Below are 11942 nucleotides of genomic sequence, written 5' to 3'. Positions count from 1 at the left end.
AGGAAAATAAATTTCAGTTAGGCTGAAATTATTATATAGGTACACTTACCAGAGACTCTGGATTCAATGTGCTATCCAGAGTTCTAATTATTTCTCATTTTGTTTTTGGTAGGCTGAAAATTGAATTCATTTCTGGCTTATGCTGAGTTGAGATGCCAGAAATCCACTGTAGAGGAAGGAATAACAAGATTTAGAGAATGGGGCACCTGAGTGGCTTAGTCAGTTAGGCATCTGACTCTTGGTTTCAGCTCAGGTTGTGGTCTCAGGGTCGTGGGATTGAGCTCTGTGTCAGGTTCCCTGGCAGTGGGGACTCTGCTGGAGCTTCTCTCCCTCTTCATTGGCCCCTCCCTCATGCGCTCTCTCCCTCTTTCTCTCTCTTTTTGTGTGTGTGTGTCTCTCTCTCTCTGAGGTAAATGAGTGAATCTTTCAAAGAAAAAAAAAGATTTAGGGAAATAAGAACATTAGAGGGGATCTGTCATGTATTACCTACTCAGCCATCCCAGCCCTGAAGACAGGGCTGTCACAATAACATTGAGAAATGCATTAATGAAGGTAGTACCAACGTATTTGAAAAGCACCATAGTGGCTGTCTTCTGTAGGTCAGAGATGAAGGTGGCTGCTGATATTGAAATGGGTTCTATGATTTCAGTGAGGAATATGATATCTCAGGGTGGCAGAGACTACTAAGTAGCACCAAATTATCAAAAACAACTTGGGCTGATTACTTTAGTAAACAGAAGAGCTGGCGGGGCAATCATAATGGTTTGACTCACAGGGATATTTGGAATTAAATAATTGATCATAGGGACCCTAGTGCTGAAATAGGAAGGTCATCATGTTTACCTAGGTAAAGAAAACTCTATGGAGTAAAGGCCCTTTGGTGAACATTTATATAGGACACAAACATTCTAATACTCTGAATTCGTTCTGAGAGATCCCTCCACATACCTTTTTCTCCAGACCAACTTGTTATCAATTCTCTTATCATTCCGTTCATGTCCCTGACTATGCTGCCAAATCATTAGTCTCTATCCATGTATTACTATAGAGCTGCTCCATAGGCCAACTTTCCTTTGGGCAAAATGGGCAATGAAATGTCATGTTTAGGATTCTGCCCAGTGGGTGGAATTACCTTTCCTTTTACTGCAGGGCCACAAACTTGGTGGGGCAGCTGCATCGCAGAAGTCATCACCAACTGTCATGCAAAACCATCTACCAAATAGGCTCAGATTTTTTCTGGCCATAGAGAGCATTGCCTGTGGCTTAAGCCAAGAATGAGAGCAGGATGGCAGTGCAATGGGAATAGGCACACCACGATTAAGAGCGACCTGCTCATCCAGTTTACACTTGCTCAGGCCCAGTCCCAAATATACCACATGATAAAGGGGTATTGCTGGACATGGCTGATCCTATGGCTTGGTAGATAAAACACTCAACTCATGTGGGGCAACTGGTGTTCCACAGTCAAATGGGTGTTCAGTTTCTACCACAGCCCAACAGCAAGCCAAGAGCTATATCTCAAAATGAGGATACTTTCTATTCAAAACAGGCATGATTTTCCTCCAAAACCCTATAGATCTCTATGCTGAATTTTCTCTCAGAGCTTCCACAGAGTCCATACCACATCTTGATCATAGATATTTTGCAAACCACTGGGCTCACTGGTCGTAAATAGGGTAAACATATAATCTATCATCCAAACTAGGACAGTCTTGAAAGTGAAAGGAGGCACTAGTAATAAACGCACAGGCACAATAGGCATAAATTAAAACTATCCTGAGATGTATAGTTATTCAGTCATAGCAGCCAAGTGATTAATTTGTTTGCTTTGCTTCCTTGACCAGCCAGACTACACACTGAAAGGAATTCAGGAAATTTGGACAGAAAGCTCTCAATTCTAAAATACCCTGGATTAGTGGATTAGGTCATTGAATTTCAAGGTAAGATATCTTCAAGTATTCAGGCAGAAAAAAATAAATATTTAGTCAGTTCTCAAACATTAGTATGCGTGAGAAATATCTAGATGGTTTGTTAAAACATTCCTGGACTCTATACCCAAAGTTCCTAATTCAATAGCCAAAAAATGGGGTCTGATAATTTGCATTTTAACAAGTTCCCATGTGATATTGATGCTGCTGATCCAGGACCATATTTTAAGAGCCATTGATCTACAGAGAAGAGAAAAAATATCCCCACAGACCGTCCTCAGTCTTTTCCACATCAGAATGTAAAATATATGTTATAACTGATACAATATACATTTATGTAAACAAACTAATATATCTCATCTATAAGAAATAAAATATGTAAATTTGAGGTTCCTTTTTTTTTTTCAAGATTTTATTTATTAGAGAGAGTGTTCGAGGGTGGGGGGGAGGGAGGAGGGCCTGTCTAGTTCATATCTTGATGTAGCTGAACTTAAAATGAACTCTGTCCTCCATGAAATTACCCCCAAAAAGCACGGCATTTTACTCAACAGAATTGAGACCAGAATTGCTTTTGATTTTTAAGATGCCTATATCTTTGTATCCAAAAAATAACCTTAAATAAAAATTATATCTTTTTTGCATTTTTAAAAATTAATATAACTGGGAACTTTGTTTGCTTTGACAACAAAACTAAATCAAGAGGTGAGCAGAGATTACAGGGAATGTGAGAGTGGCTAGCATTTGAAACCTAGGGTTTTAAAGCACAATGACTTCAACTACTCAACATTTTCCTTTGTCTTTTTTCATAATCCAATAGCACTTTCAAAACCTGGGGTTTTAAAGCACAATGACTCACAATGGCTCAACATTTTCCTTTGTCCTTTTTCATAATCCAGGAGGGCGCTTTTCAAAAATAAAATCACTTCGAGTGAAATATTTGAAGTTTAACAATTCTTCCAGTTTTGTTTCAATTTCCCTTTTTCTGTTAGAAAAGGAAAAAATTTTAAATTAAAACTAACATTCATATGAACACATTTTAAAAGGATTTCTATTACTCATTATATATCAAAGAACACACTTTGTAATGATGTTTGACCTACTATACTTAAGATTTTTATTAAGGTATACTACATATCATAGATTTCACCCATTATAAGCATACAGTTTTACGATTTTTAGTGAAGTTTACAAAGTTGTGCAACCATCACCATAATCCATTTTTAGCTCATTTTTGTCACCCCAGAAAGAAGCCTCTAGTCCATTTGCAGTCAATTCCTGTTCCAATCCCAGTCTTAAGCAACCACTGACTTACTGTCTCTAAAGATTTGCCTTTTCTGGACATCTCATATAAATAGAATCATATGATATGTGATCTTTTGTATCTGGCTTCTTTCACTTAGCATAATATTTTTGAAGTTCATCCATATTGTAGTATGTATCAGTAATTTGTTTTTCTTTATTACTGAATAGAATTCCACTGTATGGCTATACCACATTTTGTTCAGCTGTTCACCAGTTGATGGAAATTTGGATTTTTTTCTACTTTTTCTGTTATTATAAATAAGGCTTCTATGAACATTCATATATGTTTTAATGTAGATAATTTCTCTTGGGTAATAACAGGGAGTGGAATTTTTGGGTTATATGGTAAATTTATGTCTAATATACATTTTTTAATTGCCAAAAGGCTTCCAAAGCAGCCACATTATTTCACATTTCCATCAGCAACTATGAAGATTTCCATTTCTCCACATCTATGCTACCACTTATTATTGTCTGTCTCTTTTATTATTGTCATTCTAATGGGTATGGCATGGTGTCTCATTGTGGTTTTAATTTGTATTTTCCTAAGGATAATAATATTACATAGAACATCTTTTCATGTGCTCATTAGCCATCTTTATGTTTTCCTTTTTGTGAAATCTCTATTCATATCTTGTCTATTTTTAAAAATTTTGTTGTCCTATTGAGTTGTAAGATTTCTTTATAGATTATGATTAGAAGTATTTTTATCAAGGATTTGTGAATATATTCTCTAAGTTTTTGATTTGTATTTCTATTTCCCTAATGGTGTCTTTTGAAGTGCAAAACTTAAATTTTGATGAAGTCCAATTTATAATTTTTTTCTTTTAAGGATTATGCTATTGGTGTCATATCTAAGAACTCTTTACTTAATCCAAGGACACAAAGGTTTTCTTCTATCTTTTTCTCTAAACGTTTTACAGTTTTAACTCTTACATTTAGACTATTATCCATTTTGAGTTAATTATTTGCATATGTATGATGGGTCTAAATCCATCTTTTTACATGTGGCTATCCAAATGACCTAGCATCATTTGTAGAAAAGACAATCCTTCCCTCACTGAATTGTCTAAACAGCTTTGTAAGAAATCGGTTTACCATAAATTTAAAGATTTATTTCTGGACTCTCAATTCTGTTCCACTGATCAATATGTCTATACTATGCCAGTACCACACTCTCTTAACTACTATAGCTTTATAGTACATTTTAAAATTGGAAGGTATAAGTCCTCCAATTTTGTCTTTCAAGATTGTTTTTACTATGCTGGGAACCAGGCTTATGTATCTGGACCAACTCCCCCTTGTTCATGGTGTATAATTATTTTTATGTATTAAAATATCTGGTAATATTCTGTTAAGGAATTTTGCATCTAAGTTCAGGAGGGTTGTTTGTTCATTGTTTTCTTTTTTTGTAATGACTTTTGCCATGGCTTTGCACTGTCTTCCTTAAATGAGCAGGGAGTATTTCTTCCTCTTCTATTTTCTGGAAGAGATTGTGTAAAGTTAGTGTTAATTATACTTTTAAAGTTTTGCTAGAATTCTCCAGTGAGACTATCTGGGTCTGGAGATGTCATTTCAGAGAGCTTTTCTATAATCTGATTTCTAAATTTCTAAAATCCGATCTCCTAAGGTGGCAGCGCTTGTGGTGACTGAGTGGAGCCCAGTGACAGGAAGTTGGTGTTGGTATTAGGAGACCCGCATATTCCATATTAGTTTGTCAGCTAAAAAAACTGCTGGTGCCAGGAAAGATTCAGCACATTCTCTGTACTGGAAACCTTTGCACCAAAGACAGTTATGACTATCTCAAGACGCTGGCCTGTGATATTCATATTGTAAGAGGAGACTTTGATGAGAATCTGAATTATCTAGAACAGAAAGTTGTAACTGCTGGGCAGTTCAAAATCGGTTTGATCCATGGGCATCAAGTTATTCCATGGGAGATACGGCCAGCTTAGCCCTGTTACAGAAGCAGTTTGATGTGGACATTCTTCTTATCTCATACACACAAATTTAAAGCATTTGAGCATTGAAAAATTTTACATTAACCCAGTTAATGGGAGCATTATAATGCCTTGGAAACAAACATTATCCCTTCATTTGTGTTGACAGATACTGAGACTTCTATGGTTGTCACTTATCTGTATCAGTAAACTGGACACAATGTGAAAGTAGCACAAATTGAATATAAAAAATCTTAAAGCCAAAAAAATCCAATTTCCCTAATGGTTATAGAACTTTTGGGATGATCTATTTCATCTTAGTTGAATTTTGGCTGTTTGTGGTTCTCAGGGAATTATTTCATTTCTTCTAAGCCACTATACTTATGAGCATAAAGTTATATGTAGTACTCTCTTATTATTTATTTATTTATAATTACTGCTTAATAACTATATGATAATTATTTATGTTTATTATTTATTTTATACTTTTTATTTACTTTATACTAGCTGCAGTATCTGAAATGATATTTCCTATTTCATCCTGATATTAATGATATGTATTCTGTTTTTGTCAGTCTTAATGGAGGTTTATCAATTTTATTGATATTTTTGAAGAACAAACTTCTTATTTCTTGAGTTTTTTAGTAATGTTTTCTATTTCCAGTTTTATTTTCTGTTCTTATATTAGTTCATCCCTTCCATTTACTTTGGGTTTGTTTTGCTCCTTTTTCTAGCTTATTGAATTAAGAACATAGGTTACAGAAATGCACCTTTCCTCATTTTAAATGTAAACATTTAGTGCTATAAATTTCCCTCTCAGTACTGATTTAGCTGGATCCTACATATTTTGATATGTTGTTTTCATTTTTATTTAATTTATTTAATTATTTCATTTTTTATATTCCCGTTGAGAGTTCCTTTTTGCCTGTAATTATTTAGAAGTGTGTTTGCTTAGTTTCTAAGTATTTCAAGAGTTTCCTGTTTTCTTTGTTGTAGATTTCTAGTTTGATTCCATTAGAGTCAGAGTACACATTCTGTATGATTTCAATTCTTTTACATTTGTCTAGGTTTTGTTTATGGTATGTTTTATGTTTTGTTTTTTCTATTTAGTGAATGTCCCAAAGGCAATTGAGAAAAATGTATTCTGTTCTTGTTGGGTGGTCTGTTTTATATATGTTAGTTAGATCCTGCTGATTGATTGTGTTGTTCAGATCTGTATCCTCAAGACTATGCCTAGTAGTTCTATTGGTTACTGGAAGAGAGGGGTATTGACCCTAACCAGAGCTCATTCTCTTTCTCATTTCAGCTTTATCAGTTATGCTTCATGTATTTGAGGCTCTGTGGTTTAGTTTGCAGACATTTAGCATAATATATCTTCTGGGCAGATTGATCCTTTTATCACTATATGATGTCTCTTTTCTCTGATAATTTCCCTTGCTTTGAAGTCTACTTTATAAGATATTAATGTTGCCACTTCTGCTCTTCTTATTAGTGTGTATGTAGTATACCTTTCCCCTCCCTTTTATTTTCAACCTGTGTCTGAATTTGAAATCAGTGCTCCAAGTGAATTGCTTACATGTAGGATATAGTTGTTTTTTTTTTTTAATCTGCCAATCCCAGTGTTTTGTTGGCGTATTTAGACCATTTACATTTAAGCTAACTATCTATATGTGACCACTTTAGTATTTTATTATTTATTTTCTATTTGTTTCCTCTGCTATTTGTTGCTCCTTTTCCTCTTTCTTGCCTTTTTGCAGGTTACCTGAATGCGCTTTAGGATTCCATCTTGATTTATTTATAGACATTTTATCATGGTTTGTCTATGGACTCCGGGAAACAAACTGAGGGTTTCAGAGGGAAGGGGGGGTGGAGGGATGGGCTAGGCCAGTGATGGGTATTAAGGAGGGCATGTATTGCATGGTGCACTGGATGTTATATGCAAACAATGAATCATGGAAACTACATCAAAAACTAATGATGTACTGTATGGTGACTAACATAACATAATAAAATAAAAGTTTTAAAAGAGCACCTTTTTAAATTTTTTAAATTTTTTTTCATTTTATTTACTTATTTTTATTTAAATTCGATTAGCCAACATGTAGTACATACTTAGTTTCAGATGTAGTGTTCAGTAATTTATCAGTTGCGTATAACACCCAGTGCTCATCACGTCATGTACCCTCCTTAGAGCCCATCACCCAGTTACCCCATCCCCTCACCCACCTCCCCTCCAGCAACCCTTAGTTTATTTTTTTAAAAGAGCACCTTTTTTTAAAGAAACTTTATTTTTTATTGTTATGTTCAGTTAGCCAACATATAGCACATCATTAGTTTTTGATATAGTGTTCAATGGTTTATTAGTTGCGTATAACACCCAGTGTTCATCACAACATGTGCCCTCCTTAATACCCATCACTCCCCTCCCTTCTGTAACCCTCAGTTTGTTTCCTGGAGTCCAGAGTCTCTCATGGTTTGTCTCCCTCTCTGATTTCTTCCCATTCAGTTTTCCCTCCTTTCCCCTACGGTCCTCCATGCTATTCCTTATGTTCCACATATAATTGAAACCATATGATAATTGTCTTTCTCTGCTTGACTTATTTCACTTAATATAATCCCCTCCAGTTCCACCCATGTCAATGCAAACGGAAGGTATTCATCCTTTCTGATGGCTGAGTAATACTTTTGAGTTTGTCTCTCTCTACAATTTTCACAGGGGTTTCTGTGGGTGCTACTTAAAATGATGTACTGCTATCAACATTTACCACTTCAGATAAAGTTTAGAAACTTCACTTCCATTTAGGTGTCTTTACCTTTCCCACCTTTAAATATCATTGTTTTGAGTATTAGTATTATATTTTTTGTTTCAATCATCAAATATGATTTATAAAACTCATAAGGAAAAGAATTGTCTATTGTATGGACTCAGATTTCTGTTCTTTCTATGTTTCTTCTTGATTCCTGATGCTGTAAGTTTCCTTCTTTTATCATTTCCTTTCTGTGTGAATAACTTCAGTCTTTTCAGGGTAGGTCTGCCAGTCACAGAATCTTAACTTTCATTCATCTATGAACGTCTTTATTTTCCCTTCATTCCTGAAAAACAGCTTTTCCAGATAGAGAATTATGGTTAACAGTTCTTTTCTTTCATCACTTAAAAAACACTTTGCCATTTCCTTCTTTGTGGTTTTACATAAGAAATCCACTTAAATTGGTGTTTCCCTGCAGAGAATGCCTTGTTTCTCTCTGGCTACTTTCAGGAGTTTTGTTCTTTTTTAAAACTTTAATTATGATCTATCTTGCCATGGATCCTTTAGGTTTATCCTGTTTGTGTTCATTCAGCTTTTAGGTTCATTCAATCTCTAGGTTGGTGTCTTTCATCAAATACAGGCAGTTCCCAGCCATTATTTCCTCAAATACTCATTCACCCCCACTTTTCTCCTCTACTTTCTGGCACGCCAATGATATATTTTGTTATAGTCTCACAGGTCCTTGAGACTCTGTTCATTTTTTCCTGTTTACTTCTTATTGTTCAAATTGAGTGAATTCTATTGTTCTGTCCTCATGTTCACTGATTCTATCCTCTTATTTCTACTCCACTGTTGAGCCCATCCCATGAGTTTTTAATTTCTGTTGTGTTTTTCAGTTTTATAATTTCCTTTTCTTTTTTGCATAACTTCTATTTCTTTTTTGAAATCTTCTATTTTTTAAGATGATTTGTTATTGATTGTTATAGTATTTTTATAATGACTGCCTTCAAATTCTTATCAGATAATTCCAACATCTGATTCATATCAGGTTGGCATCAGGTGATTTTGTCTTTCATTCAAGTGATTTTCTTGGTTCTTGGTTTGTATTCTGATCATTTTGTCTATTATGTTAGGATACTCTGGGTTCTATTTTAATGTTTTATTTTACAGGAAGTTCTTCTATTAGGTTCAATATACAAGTTTTAGCCTACTTTTGCAGGCCATAAGGCCAATGGCAATTTAATTTTCAGAAACTTTGTGATGTTATGTTGGCCTACGTGATGTATTTGGTGCTGATGGGGCGCACTCTGGTCTCTGTCGGTGGTGCCTGAGGGGATAGAAGGAATTTCCTCTGGCTGGGTTGCCAGATATCTCTTGGTGAGGGAGGGGTGTGTAGAAATCTTTCTCTTGGTGCCCTCCCCCCCCCCCCCCCCCGCTACCCTAGTTAATCTGGGCCAGGGAGGAGAGTCTCAGTTTCATGGAGACAAAGTGATTTCCAGGCCCAAGCTGCTAGCTGTGACAGGTCTTTCTCCTGGTTCCCTAGTCAGCCCTACTATCTCAGCAGGGAATGAGAGTCTCTGGCCCTTGGGAACGAAGAGCTTTCTCAGCTGGGTTACATGCTTTACCTGAGTCTCTCTTACTGGTTCTTCCTACTCACCACAGTATCTCTCCATGGAAGAGTCTCTGGCCCAGCAGGGAAGGAGCATACTTCCCCTGGTTATTTATTTTTGGCAGGGCCTTAGTCGGTCCCCATTGCCTGAGGTTGTCAAAGGGACTCCCATGAAATCCACGGGGAAGAATGAGCTAGTAGCTTCTCTTGCGAGGTGGGAAGTTGGAAAATGCCAGTTCTGGGTGGCTCTCTCTCTCTCTTTTTTTTTTTTTTTGGTTGGGGGATTCAAGATACCCTGCCTCTGTGTTATTCCTCATGCTCTGGGTTCCCAAATCACCTTGCTTTCTACTTAGCATCCTTTAGAATTCTCCTTTGCCTGTTTCTTGCGCCATTTCCAGGGCTTATAAAGTTATGCTTAGCGGGAAGGAGCAAGGAAAAGGTCTATGCCATCTTGTCCAGACCAGAGGACTCTCACCTAGTGATTTTTATGTCTTCTTTATCTGTTAAAATTTTTTATTTTTGTTTCCGTTTTGCTATTTTAGACCCAGTTGCATTATAGACATCAAAAATCTGAAAGAAATATTTGCCTGATGCATGCATTTAACCTATTTTCTCCAGATGTAATTAATGAGGCTGGGGGAAAAAAATGAATGTGTCAACACAACAGGATCTAAACTGAGCTTAAGGCCATATACATAAAGATACTGTTGAGGACCACACACACACCCCTCCGTTCAGACCATCTCCTTCCAATCTGCTCAAGGAGCATTTCTACATCAAGCACAAATGGATTCGTGAAAACACCAAAGGGACTAGGAAAATGGGAGGGTGTGGTAGAGCTAACTATAGAGAGAGCATAGCCCTCTCGTCCTGGGGTTCTCTGAGTGGCCAAACCTACCTGGATGCTTCTGCTTGGGAAATCTCAACTCTGCAAGGCTGAGTGGTGCCAGGAGAAAGGTGACTTCAAACTATCCAAATTGGGGCTCTTCTCTGAGTTTTAGTAGGGAAGAAAACTCAGTTCAATCAAGTACACCAAAGTAAATATTTATTTGGGACAGAATCCTTAGGCCAGTACATTTTCTTTCTAATTTATTTATATGCTGTGTTGTTCCCAAGAAGCATTTAAACTGATTTTAATTGGATACATAATATATAAGGATATATAAATTAAATGTAGGCAAAAAAAAAGAGCAAGAAGAAAACAAGGGGCAGGAATAAATTTGGTGCAAAACTGCTTCTTAGTGATTTTCTACACTTGCATAAATAGCCCACGAGAGAGCACATTGCTGGAGTATTTCCTGTGCCATCTCTGACTCAACCCTCGGGAGCACTCAGGACTGGGCGAGAGTGCAGCAAGATGGACTCCTAAAATGGACGTATGCTATAGAGACAGAGACAAGTTCCCACAGAAATTTCCGTATTCAATAAATTGCCTGCACCTGAAACATGTTTGGTTTCTTCTTAAAGATTCCTGAGTTCTCACTTTGAGACTGGCCATAGTTTTGAGCTGTGTGACCTAGCAGAAGACTCAGGCTACTAAGTTCCTGAGGGATCACGTACCAGTTAGGGTCTATTCCAAGTCAGATACTCTGTGCAGAGTGTGAGCCAAGGCTAACACTATGGTCATCAATTCCTCAAACTCTTGTTTTTAATATTTTTCTATTTTCTTCTCAGAATCTAAGCCAAAACTGTTAGATAGGGACTTGCAGTATGCCTCCCAAGTCAGCTGGAAATCTGGGTGATGCTGATGACATGTGGGAGCTGAGAAGTAGCCACAGAAGTAGTGCTGTGCCTGGTGACTAAATGACCACACTCCTTCCACTACGGGAGCTGGCTCTCTCCTGGGGAACAGAACACAAAAGAATCCAGTCAGCTGGGATCTATTGTCTATGCATACAACATACAAGGTGCACTTGATTCTGGTACAAATTCTAGGTGAGTAGTGGATGCTGGGACAGCATAACTGAATCTAGAAAATACTTCTTGATTCCTCATGAAGCCAGTCTCTTCCCCAGGCTTAGGTTACTCTTCTTTCATACCTCCCTGGAGCCTCCCTCAACTACCTTTAATGTTTAAAAATTTCTTACAGTCTCATTCACTTTGCCTCCTGCTGATTTTAACACCTTCAAGTCTCCCTTAGACTGAAATAAAGTACCCTGTCCATTCATCAGCCGATGCATCTCCCTACCACTTGTTCATGAAGACATGGCCCAGTTCTTCTTTTCTTATTCATATTCTCCTGAACTGTTCCTTCTCAGCCCTTTTCTAAAAAGTTGAGCTTCATACATTGGTATTTCTCTCAAGTTATTTTTCAAAGATCATTAGCTACCTCTTTCTGACCAAACTCAGTGACTTTTCTTCAGAAGTTAGTACACTTGATCTTTCGACTTTTTCAACTTATTCTATCAGGGCAAGG

The 11942-nt window shown here is 36.8% G+C and overlaps 1 protein-coding gene and 1 pseudogene across 4 annotated transcripts in view; one reads left to right on the top strand and one right to left on the bottom strand.

Annotated features, from left to right (window-relative positions):
* Positions 1–11942, bottom strand: part of ILDR1 (immunoglobulin like domain containing receptor 1) — a 44702-nt gene that overhangs the window by 5654 nt on the left and 27106 nt on the right. For 3 of the 4 annotated variants that reach the window (XM_087861591.1, XM_087861589.1, XM_045812498.2), the window contains one exon: positions 10425–11367. In XM_087861591.1, the coding sequence (XP_087717717.1) occupies positions 11326–11367 (42 nt within the window). In that variant the 3' untranslated portion in view covers positions 10425–11325. Of the gene's footprint in view, positions 1–49; positions 167–2784; positions 2911–10424; positions 11368–11942 lie in introns of those variants that run through there. The other variant, XR_015724199.1, reaches the window with a different exon arrangement.
* Positions 3922–5604, top strand: LOC123802126 (vacuolar protein sorting-associated protein 29 pseudogene; annotated as a pseudogene).

Source organism: Ursus americanus, chromosome 4, assembly GCF_024610735.1.
Source record: "Ursus americanus isolate L20-20 chromosome 4, mUrsAme1.1.p, whole genome shotgun sequence".
Classification (NCBI taxonomy): domain Eukaryota; kingdom Metazoa; phylum Chordata; class Mammalia; order Carnivora; family Ursidae; genus Ursus; species Ursus americanus.
Note: the sequence above shows the minus strand (reverse complement) of the source record. Positions and strands in the feature narration are given on the sequence as shown.